The 21909-nt window shown below is 35.2% G+C and overlaps 1 protein-coding gene across 2 annotated transcripts; it reads left to right on the top strand.

The window, feature by feature from the left end:
* Positions 1 to 3235: 3235 nt before the first annotated feature.
* On the top strand, positions 3236 to 21504 carry LOC107875314. 2 transcript variants are annotated; one of them, XM_016721978.2, is made up of 19 exons: positions 3236 to 3559; positions 3935 to 4530; positions 7120 to 7320; positions 8388 to 8471; positions 8983 to 9042; positions 9150 to 9194; positions 10432 to 10631; positions 10733 to 11230; positions 11490 to 11586; positions 11685 to 11879; positions 11956 to 12045; positions 13466 to 13528; positions 13648 to 13722; positions 15755 to 15805; positions 18294 to 18371; positions 18849 to 18983; positions 20053 to 20160; positions 20256 to 20321; positions 20919 to 21504. In XM_016721978.2, the coding sequence occupies exons 2-19, from the start codon at positions 4180 to 4182 to the stop codon at positions 20985 to 20987; spliced, it is 2466 nt and encodes an 821-aa protein (XP_016577464.2). In that variant the 5' UTR covers positions 3236 to 3559; positions 3935 to 4179; the 3' UTR covers positions 20988 to 21504. The 2 variants fall into 2 exon arrangements, with proteins under 2 accessions (XP_016577464.2, XP_047270243.1); XM_047414287.1 differs by having other exon boundaries at positions 3236 to 3554.
* The last annotated feature ends 405 nt before the right edge of the window (positions 21505 to 21909 follow it).

Genomic DNA, 21909 nt, shown 5'->3' on the forward strand with positions numbered 1-21909 from the left:
CACCACCATCATAACAATCACTACAATACCAACCATCACAACTATCACCACCAACATTATTAATCACTAACATCAATCATTGTCACCACAACCACCATTATAAACCATCCCCACTATCACTAACAAACATAAATGTTACTATCACTAACAAACATAAATGTTTTTTCTCAATAAAATAATAATTTTATTGTATTAAATTACATACTTTTCTAATATATAATTAATTTTTTATTTTATTATATCTACAAATAATTTTTTTTTACACATTCAGATGTTGAAAAACAAACAGTCTTAATCATTCAGTTTTCGGATCTAGAGACAAAATCTTAATCATTCAGATGTGCATTCATATTTAGACGTCTGAATCTTTAAAAAAAAAATGCAGCCTAGGTCTTTAGATATTCCTAAGACTACTTTTCAAATATTAATATGGTGATTATGAATTCTTGGTGATATTTTAGAGTTGACTAACACCTTATGGAGTTGATGAATAGAGTCTTTCATCTTTATTTGATTGCCTTATTGATTGTATTCATCAATAATATTTTGGTGTACTGCAAGAGAGAGACGGATCTTCTAAGGGCATTTAAGAATTTTTTTTTTTCAGATATTGAGGGATGAGAAATTGTTTCCAAAATTTTTTTCTAAGTTCGGGTTGAGTTTGTTGTCTTTTGGGGCATGTGTTGACCAAATTATGGTATTATGGTTGACCCAATCAATGTTAAGGTTATTTGTGGTTGGTCTAGGATTACTTCTTTTATCGAGATTTGGAGTTTTGTTGGATTAGCGGTACTAAAAATAGTTAAGAAAATACTAAAATTAATAGCTTATTAACTTGAATTAAAAGAAAAATTACTTTTTCAAAAATTTCTACAATACTTATTCAAAAATATTACTTTAAAAATATTACTTTATTTTTCATAGTTTTTGATTTTCTAAAAGTGGGACTTATTAAAAAGACTATAAATTACACATTTACGTTAGACCTAAAAAACATATTTAAACGTTAAAACAGACTAAACCGTAGTTACGTTCAGTAAAAACTTAAGATGTTTACAATAATCTAACATAATGATACAAATTTGAAACTAAAGCCTAAGGTAAAACCAAAGTTAAAATTGAAGCTGCAATAACCATAGAAATCAATTATTGACATTTTAAATAGCAGAAATTTGGAGACGAATTCAAAGGTCGTCTTGTGACTTAAAATTATTTACTGAATCACTAAGAATTCAAAGTAATCTGGATTTTTTTTTCCTATCTTGGTGATCGTTATTTTTGGTGGTTTTTCTTTTTGGCTGACTCGTCTAACTATTTTTCTTTGTCTCATTGTTTATCTTGTTTGAACGAAATTGGGGTTTTAACTATTAAAAATATTAATGAGCTTTTTGAGAATTGGTAGTTTAGGAGTCCAAACTTATAAGATTTGACCTCTTAAGCAATTAATTAGTTCGATTTATTTTTGCAATCTTTACGCAAATAATCAATATCGGATTTATTTTCTACCTTCTTTCAGCTAGTATACATATTGGGTTCTTACATATATAATGTATCGATAAATTAGAAAGACAGAAATATCAACCTTGGTGAACTTTATTCATTAGAAAGATTCCTACATTGTGATGCTTGTAGTAGAGAAAATATTGTGTATATAACTGTATATATATGATGTATAATCATATATCATAGTTGTAGGTACATTCATATACGTTGTTTATACTATAGTTATATTTACATATTTCTTTTCAATCTCGATAAACTCAAATCTCCTCTACATAGTTTCAAAATTTAGATACAAGTTACTCTCGACATTTCGAGTCTTTTGATATATTATTTACTTGAGACGATGAATATGAATGAGAAAGCAGTATAAATATTTTGACCCTTACATCAATTAAAAGATTGAGAAAGATACTCGTGTTAAATACATGTATACACTATCTTTGAAATAGGGATATGAACAAGGAGATATTATTTAAAAATTATATAATACGATTTTTATTAAAATAAAATTTAACAAATAAAAGTGAACGGACAGTACCAAAGTAGTAGCAAAGCATTAATAAGTGTACCTTATTTGACGGAAATATTAAAACGTTTACACATATATTGTATTTTGCCACCGTCCCATTAATTTAATGAATATTTCTTGATAACTGTTTCACTCTTTTCTTCCCTTTGAGTAACTATTACGAGGCATAGTTTCTTCAAAATTTTCCAACTGTTTTTTTTTTACACACTTTTAGAAACGTGGTAACACGACCACAATAGCCACTAGGTGGTCATCATAGCAAATATATTTAATTTAATTTTTGTGAATTAGACTAGTGACCTTTTTATAAATACGAACACATAAGTACATCACATCCTATGGTTTGTTCTGAAATATTTGGGTCCCTTATAATATTTTATTTTTGAGCTCGAATATTGAATATAATTTTTTTTTTATATTTATTATGGTGTATTTTATCCCTCAAGATAAGATCTTTTGGTATAATTTCAAATTTAATCATATATATATTAAAAATATATTTGACGTATTACGTTTCTCTTATTTACTTTGATAAATAATTGATGATGGATCGGATAAAAAATAAAAACACATGATAGTTGTATAACTCACAAAAAATTACTTGAATTATCATATATAATAATAATTTATTTTAAAAACTTGCTATACAATATATCAATTACTCTATATTAATTCGCTCTATATATCAAACATATACAACAAAATATAAAGCGGATCAATATATTGATGCAGAGCAAAACAATACAACGTTAACAAAAAAAATAAAAATAAATAGTAGGTACAAAGTAAATCACTAAACTCTCACTATATTTCATACTAATTATTACTATCTCCATTTTATTTTAGTTGATTCTTTTTTTAAAAATATCTTTTTTAATTTAATTATTCTATTGATGAAATAAAAAAAATTTTAATATGTTCCTTCAATAATATTTTTATCATTAAATAGCTAAACAAGTTGTATATATTTAAATTTATATTTTTAAAGCATAATTAATAAAACTTAGAGTCCTAATAAATATTTTTTCGTAATGAGTGTGACAATTTTATAGAGTCAGTTAAAATACATTTCGAATAAATACATGACACATATTTGCCCATAATTTTTCCCAAAATCCTAATGGTAAAAATTTGAAGTGAAAGTTACTGAGACCCAAAAATTAACCATGGTAAAAATATGTGGTCAACAATGGACAGTAGACTTCCTCGGAATAATAACGGTTATCTTTGTAAAAAAAAAGAGAAATTAATGCTTCCCTCATTCTGCATGCTCTTCCCAACGCTATTCTCGTCAACTTTCCTCCCTCCTCCGCCGCCGATAACAACCGCTCTCCGCCTCACACCGTCACGTACCAGATAATCCGGTGACCTCAATAACAACCACATCGTACAAATGCTAAAAACCAACCAACCAACCAACCACGATCAAATTTCTTCTTTATGGGTAAATAAATTAAAATAAAATCACATCCTTTTTTCTCGACATGTTCGAGCCGTGGAAGCAGACTCTTGCAGAAGAAATGTAAGGTAAGACTATGTCTAATAAATGCTTGTAGTTCGGTTGGATTACATAGTGGGATACTTTTATCCTTTCCAGACGTTTTCCGGAACCCAAGATTTTTTTTTTACATTAATTTATTATGATTCAGCCCTTTTCCCACATTGTATTTAATTTACTTTCATGTGATCGGGAGGTCGATGTTCAAGCTAAGCGGTCTTTTGCAGGAGCTTTAATGCGCCAGACTGCTTTTTCATTGTCTTAATTGTGTTTAATTTGGGTGTTTGTCAAATTTGTGTATTCTATTTGGTGGATATTGTTTTGTGAGATAACAAAAAGAATGATTTTTGCTTCAGCAATTTGGAGTATAAATTACATTTATGACGATTTACTTTGTATTGCAGGGTGGTTAATAGTTTGCTTAAAGTTGGAAGAACCAGTTACTTTGTGATATGGTAATGTTCAGTGAATAAAGATTCAAACTTTCTTCAAATTAAGGAAAGATTTTTGGTGGGTATTTTATAGTTTGGGTATTATTGGTGGTGACAGAAGAAGGGTATATGATCATGTTCTTGAATAACGAATCGAATTATTGAGTTTGAAAGAGATGTAAATTGATGCAAATTTGTTGAGTTGTTAGAAAAGGAATATGAAAGAAGGAAACGGACCAGACGAATTGCCATCCTCACCATATAGGGTGTTACAACAAATTTCTGAGGAAGCAGTAAGAGCTGCTGGTGAGGCATTGCAAAATGTTTACTCTAGTAGTAGTTCGAAGTTTTCGTCAACTGGGGTTGGGCATAGACGAAGTCGTAGTGAAATAGTGACTTCTTCTGTTAATAGAAGCGGCAGTAACTTCACGAGATTGAAGTCTCAAATGCAAAAGGCTTTGAAGAATTGGGGTTCTACTTCACAGGAAGAAAGCTCATTCTATTCGTTTAATCCCGAGGTTTTGGCTAATCAAAAGCGACAGTGGTATCAACTTCATTCCAAAGCCTCGGTACGCCGCCTTCATTTTGGAATCTGCACTGTTTGTAGTTTTGTGTATGGTGTTTTTTGACAAGAATATTCTGAAATAAATAATTACATTTCCTGCTCAGGATGATTTGTTTGTCAGGTTGTCTATAATATTTTGCTATGACTTCTTCATTTCTGTTATTCCTTTCTATATACTACTTTTGACTGTTTTTCCTTGAGCTGAAGGTTTATCAGAAACAACCTCTCTGCCTCCGAGGCAGGGGTACCTCCCCAGACCCCACTTTCTGTGGGAATTACTTGGTAGGGTTAAGTTCAAGTTCTTTTTCTTTTTCATTGAACAAGCTCATTGAGGCAACATGGAGAATAATGTGGTGAATTTTGGCATAGACAGTTCTATGTTCCTCTTTTCCCTGTAGTTCCTTTTTTGGTCAAAAAATTCATAATGTTCTACAACAAAGTACAACATGATTTGAAATTCACATATTTGAGACTTTCTTTCTTAGCTTTACTGTGGAAAATCTTGAGAGGGTAATATATAAGTTACTCTTGCTTTGACCTGTAGTGTTTAACATAGGAAGAGGCTCCCGTGACACCTCTATATCCTATAATACAAATTAGAATGACTAAGAGAGAAGAGGGGGTAAAGACAAAAATCATGTTGAGTTTATTAAAAACGATTCTGAGAAGTTTAGACAAGAGATAGTATGATAAAGAGGAGATGCACCATTTTGATGTGCCTGTAAAGAATTTTGGATGTACCTTGGAGGGGTTTGGAATGGTATGTTTTACAAGCTACATAATGTATATTAAGGAGCTGAAAAATTCCAAACAAGTGGAGAAAGAGTACTTAAGCTGGGATTAAAACTTGGAAATCATATGGAGTTGTAGAGGTTTAAATCCAGGGACATTACCAGAGTGATAGAGCCTCTTGTTTGGATTTATAACTGGTAGATCTACAAAAGAAATTAGAGGGAGAAACTATAATCAACACATGATATTTAATTACCTAGAGAAAGCGTGTGATAGAGTGTCAAGAATGTCCTTTCTTAGGTGGCTGGGGAAGAAAGAAATTCGTACCAACTGTGTAAATGCTGTAAATGATATGTTGGTAGGAGATATATGTGGGTTTCCCATAAACGTGGGTTATATCAGGGATCCTCCTTGTGCATTTACTTGTTTTACTGTAGTTTTAGATGAACTAATCGATAGTGCATGATAAGGTGTATTCTGTTTGCTGATGATATTGTGCTAATTGATGAAACTAGTGAGGGAGTCAATAAAGAAATTGAACTATGGAGAAATGCTTTTTGAGTAAGGATATTAGGATGATAAAGAGAAGTTAAACTGAGTCACACACTAGTTAAGCCACCATAATTAGAATGAAGTTGAAATGAGATTTTATGTGATTTCAATACCTAAATATAAATAATTCAGATATTTATGCTCAATGTTTTAGGAGAATAGTATGATAATATTGAATTAAAATAAGGCGGTTATAATGCAAGAGTTATGCAGGAGTATTATGTGATAGGAAAATGTCAATAAGAATTCAAATTCCAGGCAGAGGCAAAACGGTAGATGATCTCTTCCCATCTGCGGCTCTGCCAAAACCTTGATGCAGGCACACGACATAGTAGTCAAGGTGTGCAAGTTGGCCTGAAAATTAATGCTATTGGAATAAAGTTCTATACAATGTCGTAAGATCAACATTGTTATATGAGAGTTCGTGTTGGGATTTTGAGGTCAGCATGTGTAGAAATGCAAATATTGAGATAAAACAACTACAACAACATACCTAGTGGATTCCCACAAGTGGGGCCTGGGGAGGGTAGTGTACGTAGACCTTACCACTATCCCGTAGTGGTAGAGAGGCTGCTTCCAAGAGACCCTTGGCCCACGTGCCCAATATTGAGATAGATGTAAAATTTTAAATGATTAGACAAGGTCAGAAATTATTAGAAAGTGAAGTAGCACATGTAGAGGATAAAATGAGAGAATATTGTTTGAGACGGTTTACACATGTTGTTACAGTTACATCAGCCCAACTATTTTTTAGGAGTAGTTTATCTAGAGATTTATACACATCAGAAAATTTAGAGAACCTCAAATTATCAAGTATTGGAAGGAAATGGATCCAGTCATCTCATTGAGGTATTCGACACCAGTCATCCAGTCATCTCATTGGGATTGAGGTTTGTTTGTTGTAGTTGGATCTGTACTCTTAAGGCATATTTGTCTCTTTTGATATGAGTTTTCTTAAGTATGTTCTCCAAAACTTCCAAATTTATTAGTTTAATCGGTTGGTCATGCATTTAAAGGAGTAAGAAAAGTTAACATCAATATTTGGGATAACGTTTTTGAATTCCTAATAGGGGATATTGCATGAATAACTCATACATATGCACAATCATCCATGCCAAACAAAGTTGTACATTTTGATGTATAAATATGAAGTACCTATGACAAGCTTATATACTCTGGTCATAACATGGACGTTCCCCTCTAAAGAGTAGTAATAGTTGGATTGAAACTAGCCTTCAGATCTGACATATTGGATTGCTCATGAAATTAGGAGAATCATATTTTACAAGCAAACAATAATTCTGTGCAGGATTATAAGAAATACAAGGAGCCCGACTCGCTTTTTGAGCACTTTGTTATCGTCGGTCTTCATCCAGATGCTAACCTTGAGGATGTCGAGGATGCATTTGCCAGGAGAAAGAAATGGGAAGTACAGTTAGAAACATCTGACATGGTGGATTTCAGAATGCTTTCAAATTGTGGTCCTTCAGTTCCTTATCTAGAACCTCAGGTTTGTGTACTTGCATAATTTTGCATATTTATGGTTTAAAAGTCAAATTCTGCTTATTAAACATGGGACAGTTATGTGACCACGGATACCGTAGTGGTAAGGACTCTCCACCTTCAACCATAAGGCTGGGGATTCAAGTGATTGTGGGAGCAAAGTAAGAAAGAGCCACTTTTGGGCTCCTGGTTTTGGATTGAGTTTACTTAGGGATGGTAGTGCAGGGTCACTAGTATCCAGAATGATGCTCTAATGATTAATATGTTAGGGAAGTAGATAACTTTCTCATAATTGATAAAGAAATTCAAATCCAACTTTGTTTCACATCCCAAATTCATTCATTATATACACATCATTGCAGTCCTTTGGTAGGTTAGTCCTAGAGAAAATAAATGAATGGGTGCTTTTTTCTCTAAAAGCATGGTCAAACCTATTTTGTGGCACAAATCTAATTTAGATAGGATTTCAGGGTATTCCCAAGCAAAACTTTTCACACTTATTGATTCCCCTTTTATCGAGCTCTTATTTAGGAATTCCAATTCATATTTTACATTACATTTATTGCTTAATAGTTTTACATCATGGGCTTGATCATTAATATTCCAGTTGTACTTTTATTTCCTCAAAGTATTATATTGAAGACCAGATTTTGTTCTTCTCTTTAAGTTTGCAAAATGCTCTTTTTTCCTTTCATTACTAGTAGGTTAACGGTTGATGCTTTTACTCTGGTAAAAGTGGCACATTTCTATTATGTGATTAACTATCTACTTTTTGTTTCCGAGTGCTTTGTCTTCTTATATCTGATCTGTGTCTGTTTTATTTTCTTCTTATAATCCTTGTCTTCCTCTTAGCTTAGGTATCTAACTCTCAAGATGTTGTGTTTTCTTAATCAAGACTGCTTGAGTTTCATCATGATGTATGATGGATGATATTGATTGGTCGTACATCGTCACTGTGTGTATGCATCGAAATATCTATTTCTTGTCTCCAATAATTTACTTTTGTCTAAGTTATATGGCATGATACATTTCCTTGCCTTGGCATTATCCTCCTTTTTCTTTCCTCTCTCCCAGGTACTGTTTAAGTACCCTCCTGGAAAGAAGCTAGCTATGCGTTTGAAGGATTTGGCAGCATTTTGCTTTCCTGGAGGTGTTAAGGTGTAACTCAAGGCATCTACTTCTCGACATTATCCTTTATATTTGAATTAATTTTCTCTCTTGCATGCATGTTCTCTTTTTTCTTTTCTTGTATCAAATGTATCAGGTGTGACAGACAGTTGCAAATAGAAAATGCCTTGAGCTAGGATGACAACCAACTATAAGTATGTTGGGAATCTTATCACCAATACATCAATAAATTCTTATCCAAAAAAGGGGTGAAAACCAATTTAAGGTTAATTGCTATTATGACTAGGAATGTTATAATACGAGGAAGGAAAATCCTTTATTTGGAGATAACATAAACTGAAGCCTGAGGGTACCTATCTACTGACATTCTGTTACAAATTCTAATGGAGAAGTATATTGAGTCGAGGGCTAAGTTGTTATTTCAGAGGAATGTTCTGTATGGTGACAATTCAGCATTTACTTCACCTATATTTTAATAAAATCTACTTTGTTGTAAGTTCAAAAAAGGAGTTCTCTCTCATCATGTTTCTTTGCAATCCAGGCACATGTGATGGAAAGAACACCGTCATTTAGTGAATTAAATGAACTGGTCTACGGGCAGGTACAGTGCACCAGTTTTTAGGATCTTCCTGAAATTCTAATGCTTTTTGCACCATATTATTTAATTCTCTTCTTCATAGAAGTAACTTATTTTTCCTTCATCTTCAGGAGCATTTAGGCAGAGATGACTCGGCGTTCATATTTTCTCTCAAGGTAAAACGAAATAATTTTCTATATACTTGTCCTTTGGTTTGGGATCAACACTTGGTTGATTTATGGAGAAGATTATAGAGAACTTTGGTGTTGTGCTCTTCTAGTTGATTGATTGAGAACTTTGGTGTTGTGCTCTTCTGTGCTTTATAAGTACATTATTCTTCATTTTCTTTGCAAGATAAGGCTGCATACAATAGAGGGGCCCTTCCTTGAACCCTGCGCATAGCGGAGGCTTTAGTGCACCGGGCTGCCCTTTTTTCTTTCCAAGTGATAAATCTTTACTTTGGTAGTGTCTTTATTGAGTACTTAACATATTATATTTTCTTCAGTGCTTTTCAATTTTCCCTTAGATCATTGTGGAACTTCTACTTTTTGGGTTTTCAAACTACACATAATTCTTTTCCTTTAACATGTGATTAAACTCTACCCTCCTAACTGAGCTCTTCAATTCACTTTCCCCTCTGCAAACATTCACAGAAATCCACTATTGCCATTTTTATCTCCTCCTTGCCCTCAATGACTACACTGTCCATTTCCAATGACTATGAAGCTTCTCCCCCTATTAGCCACGGCTATCCGGTGAAAGAATGAAGATGTCAAGAAGAAAAGACTTCTTTGTATTTCTTGATGATTTTACATCCCATGAGAATAAGTACTTATTCAATAAATCCTACAACTAAATAAGGAAAGAAAACATTACATAATCACTTATAATCGATATATATCAATTTACTCCTGTAATTGAGCTTGGGAATCAATCAATTAACACTCCCCCCGCAAGTTGATGCAAAGATGTCACACATACCTTACTTGCAAACTAGTGTATGAGAAGTCCTTTTGTTGAGGCCTTTGGTAAACACATCAGCTAGTTGCTTTCATGATTAGACATGAAACAAACTTAAGGCACCAGTCTTAATTTTTTCTTTAATGAAGTGTCGATCAATTCAACATGCTTTGTTCGGTCACGCTGAACTGAATTATGAGCTATAGCGATTGACTATTCTTAAGTGAAGGGCATCTTGACCTGGTTTCCTCTACTGTTGGTATTGCTTGTTCATCTTGTTGATTTGGAGTTCTCTTGGAGATTCTCTATTTGCTGTGTGTGGTGTATCTGATGTTATTTTCTAGCTTTTGATTTTTGCCTTTTTCCCCGTTTTTTATTTTTGGTTATCTGTCTGCCTGTGAGTTCATATTAGTTCCTGTCAAATGTTGAAGTTACCTATGTGCTTTTCATCAGGTGGCAGACAATGCTACTCTTTATGGTGTATGTTTACATGTACGAGAAATTGTTCAGAGACCACCGGCTATCTATGTTTCTTCATCACCCCTTTCCCAATCATCAATCGGTCGCAGTCGGTTTTTGGTTTCTGCACCTCGCTGTTATTGTTTTTTGACAAGATTTCCTTTATTTGAATTGCACTACGAGGTGTTAAACAGGTTAGCGCTGAATTTCTTTTCATCAGCAGTTCACTGGTGTGGACAAAGATGAATATTGCATATTCTATGTCATTGACCATCTTATATTCGTTTGAATGCAGTGTGCTTGCACAAGAGCGCCTAAATAGGATAACACATTTTGTTAGTGAAATAAGTCTCACTGATTTTGTCCCCTCTGCATCGAAAATGAATGATGCATCAAATGCAAGCATTGATTCTGCTTTCAGGAATGATGAAGCAGCCTGGACATCTTCTGCAATACCAGTTGACAGTGCAATTGCTCTCACTGCTGCTGCAGCTGGGATAATATCAGACGATGAGGTTCCCTCAACGTCATCAAAGTGGGAAGTTTCTTCACCTGCAAGTGCCACTGCAAGTGAAGGATCAGATCATAGTCAAACAAGAGGGTTTGGTAAGGACGGGGGAAGGAACATTCATTATGTTGATGATTCTGTATCTGAAGCCTCAGAAATTCAATCTGATAGTGCTGAAAGGGTTTATGGAATTCAAGACAATTACCGAACCCCTGAGAGTGGGCCTTTTGTCTTCTCAAAAGTCCATTCATTGGAGCGTATTGGAAGCTTTGAATCCTTATTTAGGTGATCAAACTTTTAAATTTCGTATTCATTCTTCTATTACAAGGATAGCAGAGTTGACTAAATTTCTTGTACTAGGTGTCCCTTATTTCTTGCCTGAATCGAGCCAGATCTTTTTTTCTCCTTTCTTGTTGAATGTAGCATTATTGTATTCTTCTTGTTTCATCATGGTTCGTTTTCCAGCATATGTGAACCATAAACATTTCTCCCCTTATTGTACCACTCAATCTAAATTAGTCAATAAGCTGTTTTCTTTTGGCAGTTCAGCAAGAAGTATGGCATCCGAGGAGGAAGATGACGACTTATTTTTCAGCAATGACAAGGATGGCGGGTGTGAGATGATAATGGAGTGGGCTAGAGTCTGTAGTCTTCTTTTCCACCCACAGAAATTCATGTTAGTGTTCGACTCACCTATGAGTTACCACTCCTCTAATTACTTAATTGGCTTCTTTTGTAGGAGAATAAGAATGATTTGCTGCAAATAGTTTGTAGTTATCATTCCTTGCCTCTTCCACCACGAGGAAGTAAGATCATTTTTCAGCCACTAGAACATCTGCAGTCTATTGAACACGAGAGAATTTCAGTTTGTGAACTCGGAATCAGTGAGAAACATCTGGGTACCAGTATGAATGATCCAGATGATATTGCAAAGGTTAGATCATTTCTAATTTATATCTTGAAATTGGAATTCTCTTCTTTCTAAATGATGACAGTCATTATTTTCTTAGGTAAATTTCCATTTAGCCGCTGCTGAGGAAGCTGCTGGACTATCTATATGGACAACTGCAACAATATGTCGTTCACTTTCAATTGAGACTGTAAGATTTTCCTAGCTAGTTCTTAGCTGTAGCCTACTTGGCTTACCAATTGCCAACATACTCCCATAACCATTTTCATGCAAAGTGTTCCTTTTTCTTTGTACTTTTTTCAACCTGGGTAGTTAAACTACAGTAATTAGTTCAACCCTATTTTAATTTAATCTGACATTTTATTTACAATGCCAACCAACTTCTGCTTCCGTTAATTAACTTTAATCATTGAAAATAGGCAAAATGCCAGAGGGAAGTGACAGTCCATTACATACTTGCCATTAGAAATTTCTTTTGATTATATGTAATTTGTTATCAAGCATCACAATCAGGTTTAGGTATGATTTTATTGAACTATTATTATTGTTATGAGTGGATGGTTCAAAGTAAGTTTTTTGTGCCAAGTAGCTTTTAAGTTTTTGGCAAGTGGTAGATTTCTTGGTCTATAGTTTAGTTATGTTAGCTAATAAAAGTATCATATCATGTTCCAGTTGCAGTTGACTCAACTGTATGACCATTGAGGCGCGGCTCGATCCTCCTTTCGGTTTAATATCGGTTTTGCATTAGTAACCACTACAAACAAGTTTTTGTTGAATGGAGATTTGTTAAATTTATCCCCGAGAAAGATTAAATGAAGTAATTGGTCCTGTTCTAAGTTCTAAGCGTTATCAATGAAAACACGAGTATTCTTTGGGTCAAAATATGAGGTAGATACTTCTCTAAAGATAGTTTACCTAAAAATATACATACTTTAATAAACTACACCTGTCTACACAAAATTACATGTCTACATACAACCACACTATGTATTTATCTATTCATAGAGGTATTATGTAGTAGATACTAGATAGGTGTTTGTGCATTATTTGATATACACATGGCTTCCTATCTTCGATGTATGCAAAAGCGTACATAAGCGCGTTTCATTTTCTTGAAGGCAGACCCTTTGAAAAATTTCAACTTGGATCTGTAACTGTGATTACGGGGAAAAAGCACAAAAAGAAGAGAGGAAATAGGAGTTGCCTATTTTAACATCATCAACTTTAAATAAAGAATGTTGTATCATTCAGATAGTTGGGCTAATGAGATGGAAGTCACTGGTTGAGTCTGTTTGATATTTTCTACATGTTTTTGGATACCATCTCGGTGTAATTCCAATTAAGAACTTATGATTTATGATAACAGAAGTTCCATCTTTTGACAAGCTTGAGAGACACCATTAGGACTCGTGCATGTCTATCTTGGCCATGTAGATAAATAACCAAAATGATCTGGTCACATCTAACTGCCTGACCCATGTGTATACTCTTATGCGCCCGACAGGGATGCTTGTCCTTTTAGAAGTGTAGGCACTTTGTAAATTTCATTGCTTATGGTTGTGAACTTCAAATATTTCATTATTCTATTTGACAAGTAATTCATCTTGCAGATATTGGCCTTAATCACCGGTGTGCTTCTTGAAAAACAAGTGGTTATTGTGTGCCCCAATTTGGTAATTTGTCATTTATCATGGAATCCATATGCTTTTTGTATTTCTTGAGTTTCCTGAACATTGCAAAATCTGCCATACACCAGAGCCTTATTTATTTTCTTATTTTGCAACACGTACAGGGTGTTCTATCCGCGGTAGTGCTGTCTCTGATTCCCATTATTCGTCCATTTCAATGGCAGAGTTTATTCTTACCTGTACGTACTGTAACACAGCTATTACTTACTTCCCAGCCTCCTATTTATTGTCTGTAATCTTTACTTATATTTACTGTCCTGTACCACCATTGAATCTTATTTCAAGCGTTCAATGTGTTAATGGGTGTTTGAATGAGACATGATGTCCCTAAGTACAACAGCATATTAAAGATAGGAAGGCAAGTAGACAACGTTATCCCTTAACCTTCAATCAGCACATCAAAGATAGGAAGAAAAGTAGACAACTTTATCCCTTAACCTTCAGTCACAGAGTTATCAGTTCCTCTGGCTTCTTATTTGTTAGAGCCTTGTACGAAGCTAGAATTTACTCTTAAATCATTAATGTTCATGGAAGGAAAAGAGTTTTCTACCATTGTTTAGTCATAAAGTAGCGTATTTTCACTTGCCTTTTCTTTCTTTCATGGATGAATTGTCGGTATATTCTTCCCAAGTCTTTGCCAAGCGATATTCTCCGGAACTTCTGCCTTCGTAAGAACTCACCAAAGTATGAGGAGTATGTGGTTCTTGTCCCATTGCTAACTCGAACGGTTTACGCCCCGTAGCTTCTCTCCTTTGCAAGTTATAGGAGAACTGTGCCACATCAAGAAGCCTAGCCCAATCCCGCTGGTTTGCACTCAGAAAGTGCCTCAAGTAAGACTCAAGTATGGCATTTGCCCGGCCGGGTGGAAACTCGTGGAGAAGTGCAACTCCGAACCCAAGAGTGGAAAGAGCTCCGTCCAAAATTGACCCGTGAAGCATGGGTCTAGGTCACTTATGATAGGTCGTGGAAGTCCCCAATACTTTACCACGTTCTTAAGGAAGAAAGGAGCTGCTTGCTCCAGCTCTATGCTTTAATGAAAAGACTTTACTGTCTTAAATCTGAAGAAAAGAATAACATATTCAGTATCTTTTTTGTATGAAACAAGGGACAAGTTTCCAAATTCTATATATAGTAGGTTTCAGCCACTCCATATGCTTGATTGTACAGCGTAAATCTACTAAAATTTATTCAACAGAATACCTCCTAAAGTATGTTATTATCAGTTAGGATAATTACTAAAATTGGAATTGTTAAGACTTTACTGCCATTTCTGATCATTGTACTAAGATATATATACATGTCTCTGTGTGTGCGCGTCTTTACAAACCTGTACTCACATTCATTATGAAAGAAATGGATCTTGGACCTCAATCAATCCAAAAAGCTAGCTCATGAGGGTAAGATTTACCAAGACCACATAAGGAGACCAAGTTTCCCTAAGCTCACTGATGTGGGACTCAACACCCCCCACACGCCCATTACTAGACATCTAGAGTGTGGACAATATAAGATGGGGGGCCAGCATCGGATGAAACAATGAATTGGGTTGTGCTTGGTCTGATACCATTATTAAAAATGGATCTTGGGTCTAACTCAACTCCCAAAAGCTAGCTCATGAGTGGAGGATTGCCCAAGGCCTATATTGCTCGGACTCTTCAAACATGCTGACAGGGTGCGTGGCGAATCCTCCAAAAATAGTGTATTTTTGAAGAATTAGACATAGGTGCGGTAACTTTTTTGGGGAGTCCGAGCAACTTAGCCAAAGACTATATGGGAAGACCAAATTTTCCTAAGCCCACTGGTGTGGGAGTGAATACACTACTTGGCAGTCAACGTGCAATGTTCTATTTGTAGATATATTAGGATATTTTTAAATCTAATAGATCAAGTACATAATATCACCTACTAATGGATGAGGAGAAGTTGCCCGTCGAATTTCGCACACCCCTTCAATGATGTGAGCATAATGATTCGGTGCAAAAAATGCATTAAACTGTAACCTTCAAGTCTTGTGCCTTTAAACCATTTGTGATGTAGAAAGCTGTTCATGGTACATTAGTACTGATTAAACAAGAACTTAACTATGCAGCACTTGCGTGTTTAGCTATCTTCCTTCGTGATTTACTGGTCGTAATACTGAATTTGGTACTCTCTCTATTTTTTCTTCTCCTCAAGTTACAATCACCAATTGACACTATTTTTAAATTTCAGATTTTGCCTGGGAAGATGCTTGATTTCCTTGATGCTCCTGTACCTTTCATTGTGAGGTTCTTTCTCTGTTTTTTTTTTGGTCATCTTCTACTTGGTGAAGTTCAGCTACATTGTTTTTGCAATCTTAAGATTGTCTAACTATAGCTTATGCTATATATGTGGTTGGTGAATCTTCTATCGTACTAGACGAGTCAATAAGTGTCTGAATCGGTCAAACGCGTATGCCTGTTCTTTTCTCTTCTAGTTTTAGTATCTTTTTGACATCCACATTAGTGCTCTTTCACATTTACGTGTTCACAAAGCATTGCATGTTAAATTGACAGTTCCAGTGAGGCTGCATAATGTGGGAAGTTTTGAGAATAGTTTTGTATTTCCTGCCTAATGCTCATGTAAGATAATGTGAAATCTTTTAATTTTTAGGTGGACTAGCTAATATCTCCTTCCAAATCAAATGTGGTTGAAAGAAGGAAAAATTGGTTAGGTGTCCCTCTATTATTTTCAGTCGAATCAGGAACTATTATTCCTTTAGAGTTGCCCCAAAAGGGGCTGAGCAAAGAACTGAAGGGCTTGTAGACAGAAAAATTGAAAATTAACTATGTCATACCTTTGTTTTTTTTGTCAGTAAGTGTTAAAAGGAATCTTGATAGGACTAGGAGGAATTTTTTGTGGGGAGGTAACAAGGAAAAGCGATCCTTTCACTCGGTAAACTGGGATAAGGTGATGATGGACAAAAAAAGAGGGGGACAGGGTATTAGAGGCTTGAAAATTCATAACAATAACTTATTAATGTAGTGGTTGTGGAGATATGGAAAAGAACAGGGGAACTTATGGAGAAGACTTATATCCCACAAATATGGTATACAAATTCTTGGTTTACGGGCCCTGTTAATTCATCTCATATCCTGGGACTATGAAAATACATTTGCAGCATATGGTCCTCTTTTGTTGTCAACACAAGGATCAAAGCTAGAAATACCAGGCGGACGAGGTTCTGACAAGATGCATGGGTAGGCGTAGACATGCCCCTCTAATGTCCCGATATCATGATATCTGCAATTTCTCTTCTTGTACGGTTCTCTGGTTTTGGAATGTTGGAATGGAAGTATCTGGTGTCTGATTTTCGTCGAAACTGTTTTGATTGGAAAATCTCTTAGAATGGCTCTACGGCTGAAGGATTTAGAGAAGGTGGTCCTGTGGATGTTCCTTATACAGTCATACACACAAAGCAGAAAGATGGTGTTTTCTCTGTAAACTGTAAATTCGTGTTATAAAATTCTGAACAGTGATGGTGGCAGCACTACAGGCTGGCCTTTGAAGAGGATATAGAAGTCCAAAACCACCTATAGTTTAGTTGTTTCATGTGGATAGTTTCACACTTCGTGCCTCACTCAAAATAAATTTCAGAGATGAGGGCTGTCGATTTGCAGCAGATGTTTTCTGTTCTACAAAGAGGAGGAGAGCAGTAGTCACCTTGTTTTACATTGCACGATGGCAAGACAGATCTGTTCTCAGAGGGAAATGCAAGCTGTTTCGAAGAGAAAATAGAAGTCGTACAGAAAACTAAACACTCATGCTTTTGGCTTTTTGGTGCAACCTACAAGATGTTAAAGATGAGAATAGATTGATTAATTTTATACTCACTGCAGGACTAGACTGGGTTACACTGGGTATGTTGTTGGTGGTGTTGTACTGCCAGACTATACTCTTGTATAGATGGAACCTTTTTTTTGTGGAGATGTTCCGATCATTGTAATTTTATGGTACCAACTTTGTACCAAATTCTTTTATTAATACAATACTTTATCAGTCCCACAAAACTATGTTAGATTAAGTAGGTAATTTTTTCCTTATCTGCCTAAGCCTTGGTGTGTAGAATTACCTGGTACATGTGGGATGTAGCAGTTACACAACGAAATAGTTGAGCTAACCTCATCGGAGTAACACGAAAAGGAAAAATTTTTAGTTTCAAGACGTACAAATGATTGCATGCATGAGCGTGATAATGGAAGATGAATTAGGTGATGCATTGAATGTGTTAAGACTAGTGAAACGCTGCACCACTGAAGAGCTTTAGATTTCACATTCATATGAAAAACAAGAGCTTGAACCTAACTCAAGCCTAAAAGCTGCTCATGAGATGAGGATTGCTTAAGACCATATAAAGAAAATACAACTCACCCTCAACCATTATTGGACACTTTAACACACATATCTGCACAAACTCATTGTGTTCTCCTAGGTGTAGCTAATTTGATGTGATTTTCCTTTGCTTCTTCAAAACTGAGCTATTCAGCAAGTTAAATAGGCTTAACGGGGCAGTTAGTCTGGGATAACCGATAAAGTTGAAAGCCATCCTTTGAGTTTTGTGGTATCTGAGAGTACCATCCCTTTCTCCTCTACGGTGTTTCCTTTCGTCTATTTTTACAAGTAACAAATTGGTGCAATAGATTCAGCCTTAGTATTTATGTTTTGTCCTCTAAGGAGAAACTGCAAATCATATTCTCAATTCCACCGTCTTCTTTGTGACCATGATTGACAGGTTGGCCTGCAGCACAAACCAACTGACTTGAAGATGAGAAGTACTAATCTTGTCCGTGTTAATGTAACCAAAGATCAGGTTAGCTCATTGTAGTTAGAGTTCATGGAAGTATTTAGTCTATCTGGTAAGTCAATGCTGCAAATTTTCTCTCGCAAACTCTGCCCAGCACAAAATGTTTTCTTCGCTCCTTTTTATTAGTCTAGAACCTTGCTGGTATTTTCTCATCTTTAGTTGAACAATTTCTATATGATTATATTAAGTGAAGTTCATCAGTTGATCATTTCCATACTATTATTGTCGGATATGAAGATGCTTTGTATTTTTCTTAGCTTGTGCTTTCCGAGAGCATATAAATTCTTCTCAATATTTCTGGATGTTAAAGTTGTTGGATATGAAGATGCTTCTTTTTTTTCTTAGATTGTGCTTTCCGAGAGCATATAAATTCTCCTCAATAATTCTTGATGTGGTTTAACATAGTTCTTCTCGATATTGCTAAAACTTGGTTTTCTTAGCTTACAAATTTTTCATCTTGTTATTGTTTTGTTGGGGATGCAGATAAAATCTTGTTACTTGCCTCTACTTCCACAACGTAAGCACCTTCTATCAGAACTGCGGCCAATCCATGCCAGATTGTCACGTGAAGACACTTTTGCTCAACGGCGCCCTATATACAGATGCAATGGAGCGCAGGTATCTGTCATTAACTTCTTTTAATGCTAGTGCCTAGCCTGAGATTTGAATACCCCTGGTAAAAGTTTCCTGTAATGTCAGTGTGAAGTCATTAATTTTATTTTTGTTGTCCAAATTTGAGTATACTTTTATAATGCATCACTTTTTCCTGTAATCTGTAGGAGATTGTTTTCACTTGCTGGATTATAATTAAGAAAGTGGTTCGACCTGCTCACTCTTTTCTAAGGAAAACAACAGCACAAAATTAGTGCTGGAATTTCTGTATAGTGGGCAAAAATACCAAAATATGGCCCTCTTCTAATCCTAGAGAGCCTCTATGAGTTCTAGCAAAGCTTCTGCCTCATTTACATATTCCTTATTACGCTTAAAAGTGAAATAACATAATACATTCTAGCCTGCTCACGCATTTTTCAACTAGAAGCTAAGCTGTCTGAAATGCTAATAACCTACTGACAGGATTCAAATGTCTTGGGATGACTGATGAGCGATCTGTCTTCTGCCTGAAATTCAAAAATGTATTCAATGAAACACATGCTCTCCGACAAATAATAGATATTTACTTATGGTTTCCTGGTAGTTCTTCAAGTTCAAAATATTATGCAGGACGACCGAGGACTTTTTGAAAAGCTAACACAGTTGCAAAGATTTGAAAATTTAAAAACATTGTTTAAATCTGCTAAAAGAAATGTCACTTCAATGTTTTTAGAATTCTTATTTTGAATAAATGGAGCTTAACCAGCCAGCCACATATTGAAAGGTCAATGTAACATTGATTTTAGAAAATTATCAGTTTGAACTATATCACAATGATAGTAATCCTTTCACCATGTATAGCCCAATATCTTTTACTTTTTTCTTTGGTCAGTTAAAGTAAAATGTCCTTTATTCAGCCTCAAAATATGTTTTATGATCTGGTAAAAAATATAATGAGAAAAGGTTTTTATGTACAGGCTAGTTCACATATTGTACAAGTAGTGCATGTGTCATAGCTGCCTTCTCTGAATTGTTTTAATTATCCCCCCATGCTTTTCTCGTTATATATTTGTGTTGAATTATGACTAATCTGCAGGCTGTAGCTGCAGCACAATTCTTAACTGTTATGCGGCGGTATTTGGAGTCTCTTTGTTCGGATTTGAGGTCTCATACACTAACTAGTGTACAATCAAACAGCGACCGGGTATGATGGGTTTCCAATTGACCCCACAATCTTTTGGTATGTTGATCTGGAAACGAGTAGTCTGAGTCCATTAAGCTTCTCCTACTATTTTACAGGTTTCGATACTGCTAAAGGATAGCTTTATTGATTCTTTTCCTGGTAGGGATCAACCTTTTGTGAAGGTAAACCATTTTCTCTGTTATCTGTAAGTGGTAGTTATTTAATTGACTTTTCATTTACGCTTGGCCTGCTCAATACGACATATCACTCCTTTGAAGGCAATAACAACTACCCCCAGACTGTAATCCCTCAAGTGGGTTCGGGGAATGGTCGGTTGTATGCAGGCCTTACCCCTACCTTTGTAAGGTAGAAAGGGCTGATTCTGATAAACCATATCACTCCTTTTGAAGGCATTTTGATATATTAGTTATGTGGTATAGGAAGCTGAATACCGCAGCCTAATTTATGTGGCAGTCAAAATAGATTCTCACCACAGTGTACCTTACCCCTATATGATGTTTTTTAATTCGTGAGCCCATTTTCTTGGGTTGGTGTAGCAGCGTTCTTGAATAATCCTCTTCTTCCCTGGCTAGTCCTCTTTGAGTCAAGATTATTAATCCATCAATCGATGTTGCTGATGGGCTGTACTTATCTATCCTTTTCTGCTCATCGTTTCACATTCCTGTGATAATCAAACCTTCTCCTTGACATGTAGTTCATCTTCTTTCGAGTAGGCTGATGTACAATCTCATTGATTTATTCTCTTTCATGTTATGCAGGTTTTTGTGGATACACAACTTTTCACTGTTCTTTCAGATGCTCGTCTTTCAAGCTACGAGAATGAGTAGTACATTTAGAAGAAAAGAGTGCTTGAATTATTTGTTGTTTCAGACAAGAAGTGCAAGAGGACACAGGCACATTACAGGACTAACTTTTGACCATTGTATGTTGTGGTATAACTATGTTGTAGCATAAGAAGGCGCTGCACGCACAGGCTGCAAGGAGCAACTAGATACTATCATAAGAAAAGAACTGGTGGTCTGAATAGATCGATGAAGTAATTTTCTTAATAACATGATCGGAAATAGTGAGAAAAATAGCCTAGAAGATCATCATCCCCACCTTTTTTCTGGGATTGATAGTCTCTAAGGCTGGTAACTTATATGATTTGAATATGCAGTTGTAATTAGTGTCATGATTTAGGATGATTTGCTGCTCTATACATAATTCTATGTTGTATTCTCGTACTTGGTTATTTACTCATTGCGATTTCAGTTATATGTATGCGCTCTTGATGGCGTAAATAATATGTACGCAATCCATATGATTTATCAATTTATAGCAGATTATTGTTCTATTTTCCAAGTTATCGTAAGCATGCTTGCTATGATGTGTTACATGTTTTCATTTTGTCACTTTACTTTAAAAATATTCATATACCGCGGGAGTGAAAGCACTTGAATTCAATAGTGAATTACTTACCTTATCAATGTATTTTAATTTTTAGCCTGTTATTGCAGATTAGTTTAAATTCTAGTGCTATTTTCGTTACAAAAGGAGCCTCAAATGCTAGGCGTGACTCAATTGAATGCTCAAAGGCAAGTAACAACTTATAAAAGGCAACGGCAAAGTGGAGCGTATGGCAAAAAAAGAAAATCACTGGTATTTAATTTTGTAAACTATTGAACGTATTAAATGAACAAATCTTCACGTTATAAATACAAAATATAAAATTGGAAATCTTTTACTGTAACAACAACAACTTGTCCA

The sequence above is a fragment of the Capsicum annuum genome, chromosome 6 (assembly GCF_002878395.1).
Source record: "Capsicum annuum cultivar UCD-10X-F1 chromosome 6, UCD10Xv1.1, whole genome shotgun sequence".
NCBI lineage: Eukaryota > Viridiplantae > Streptophyta > Magnoliopsida > Solanales > Solanaceae > Capsicum > Capsicum annuum.

Bases quoted from the DNA above. Each gene is read 5' to 3' on its own strand.
- LOC107875314 (XM_016721978.2), top strand. From the start codon at position 4,180: ATGAAAGAAGGAAACGGACCAGACGAATTGCCATCCTCACCATATAGG. The intron at 18,984-20,052 runs GTATCTGTCATT...ACTAATCTGCAG, and splicing joins ACAGATGCAATGGAGCGCAG to GCTGTAGCTGCAGCACAATT. The intron at 20,161-20,255 runs GTATGATGGGTT...ACTATTTTACAG, and splicing joins TACAATCAAACAGCGACCGG to GTTTCGATACTGCTAAAGGA.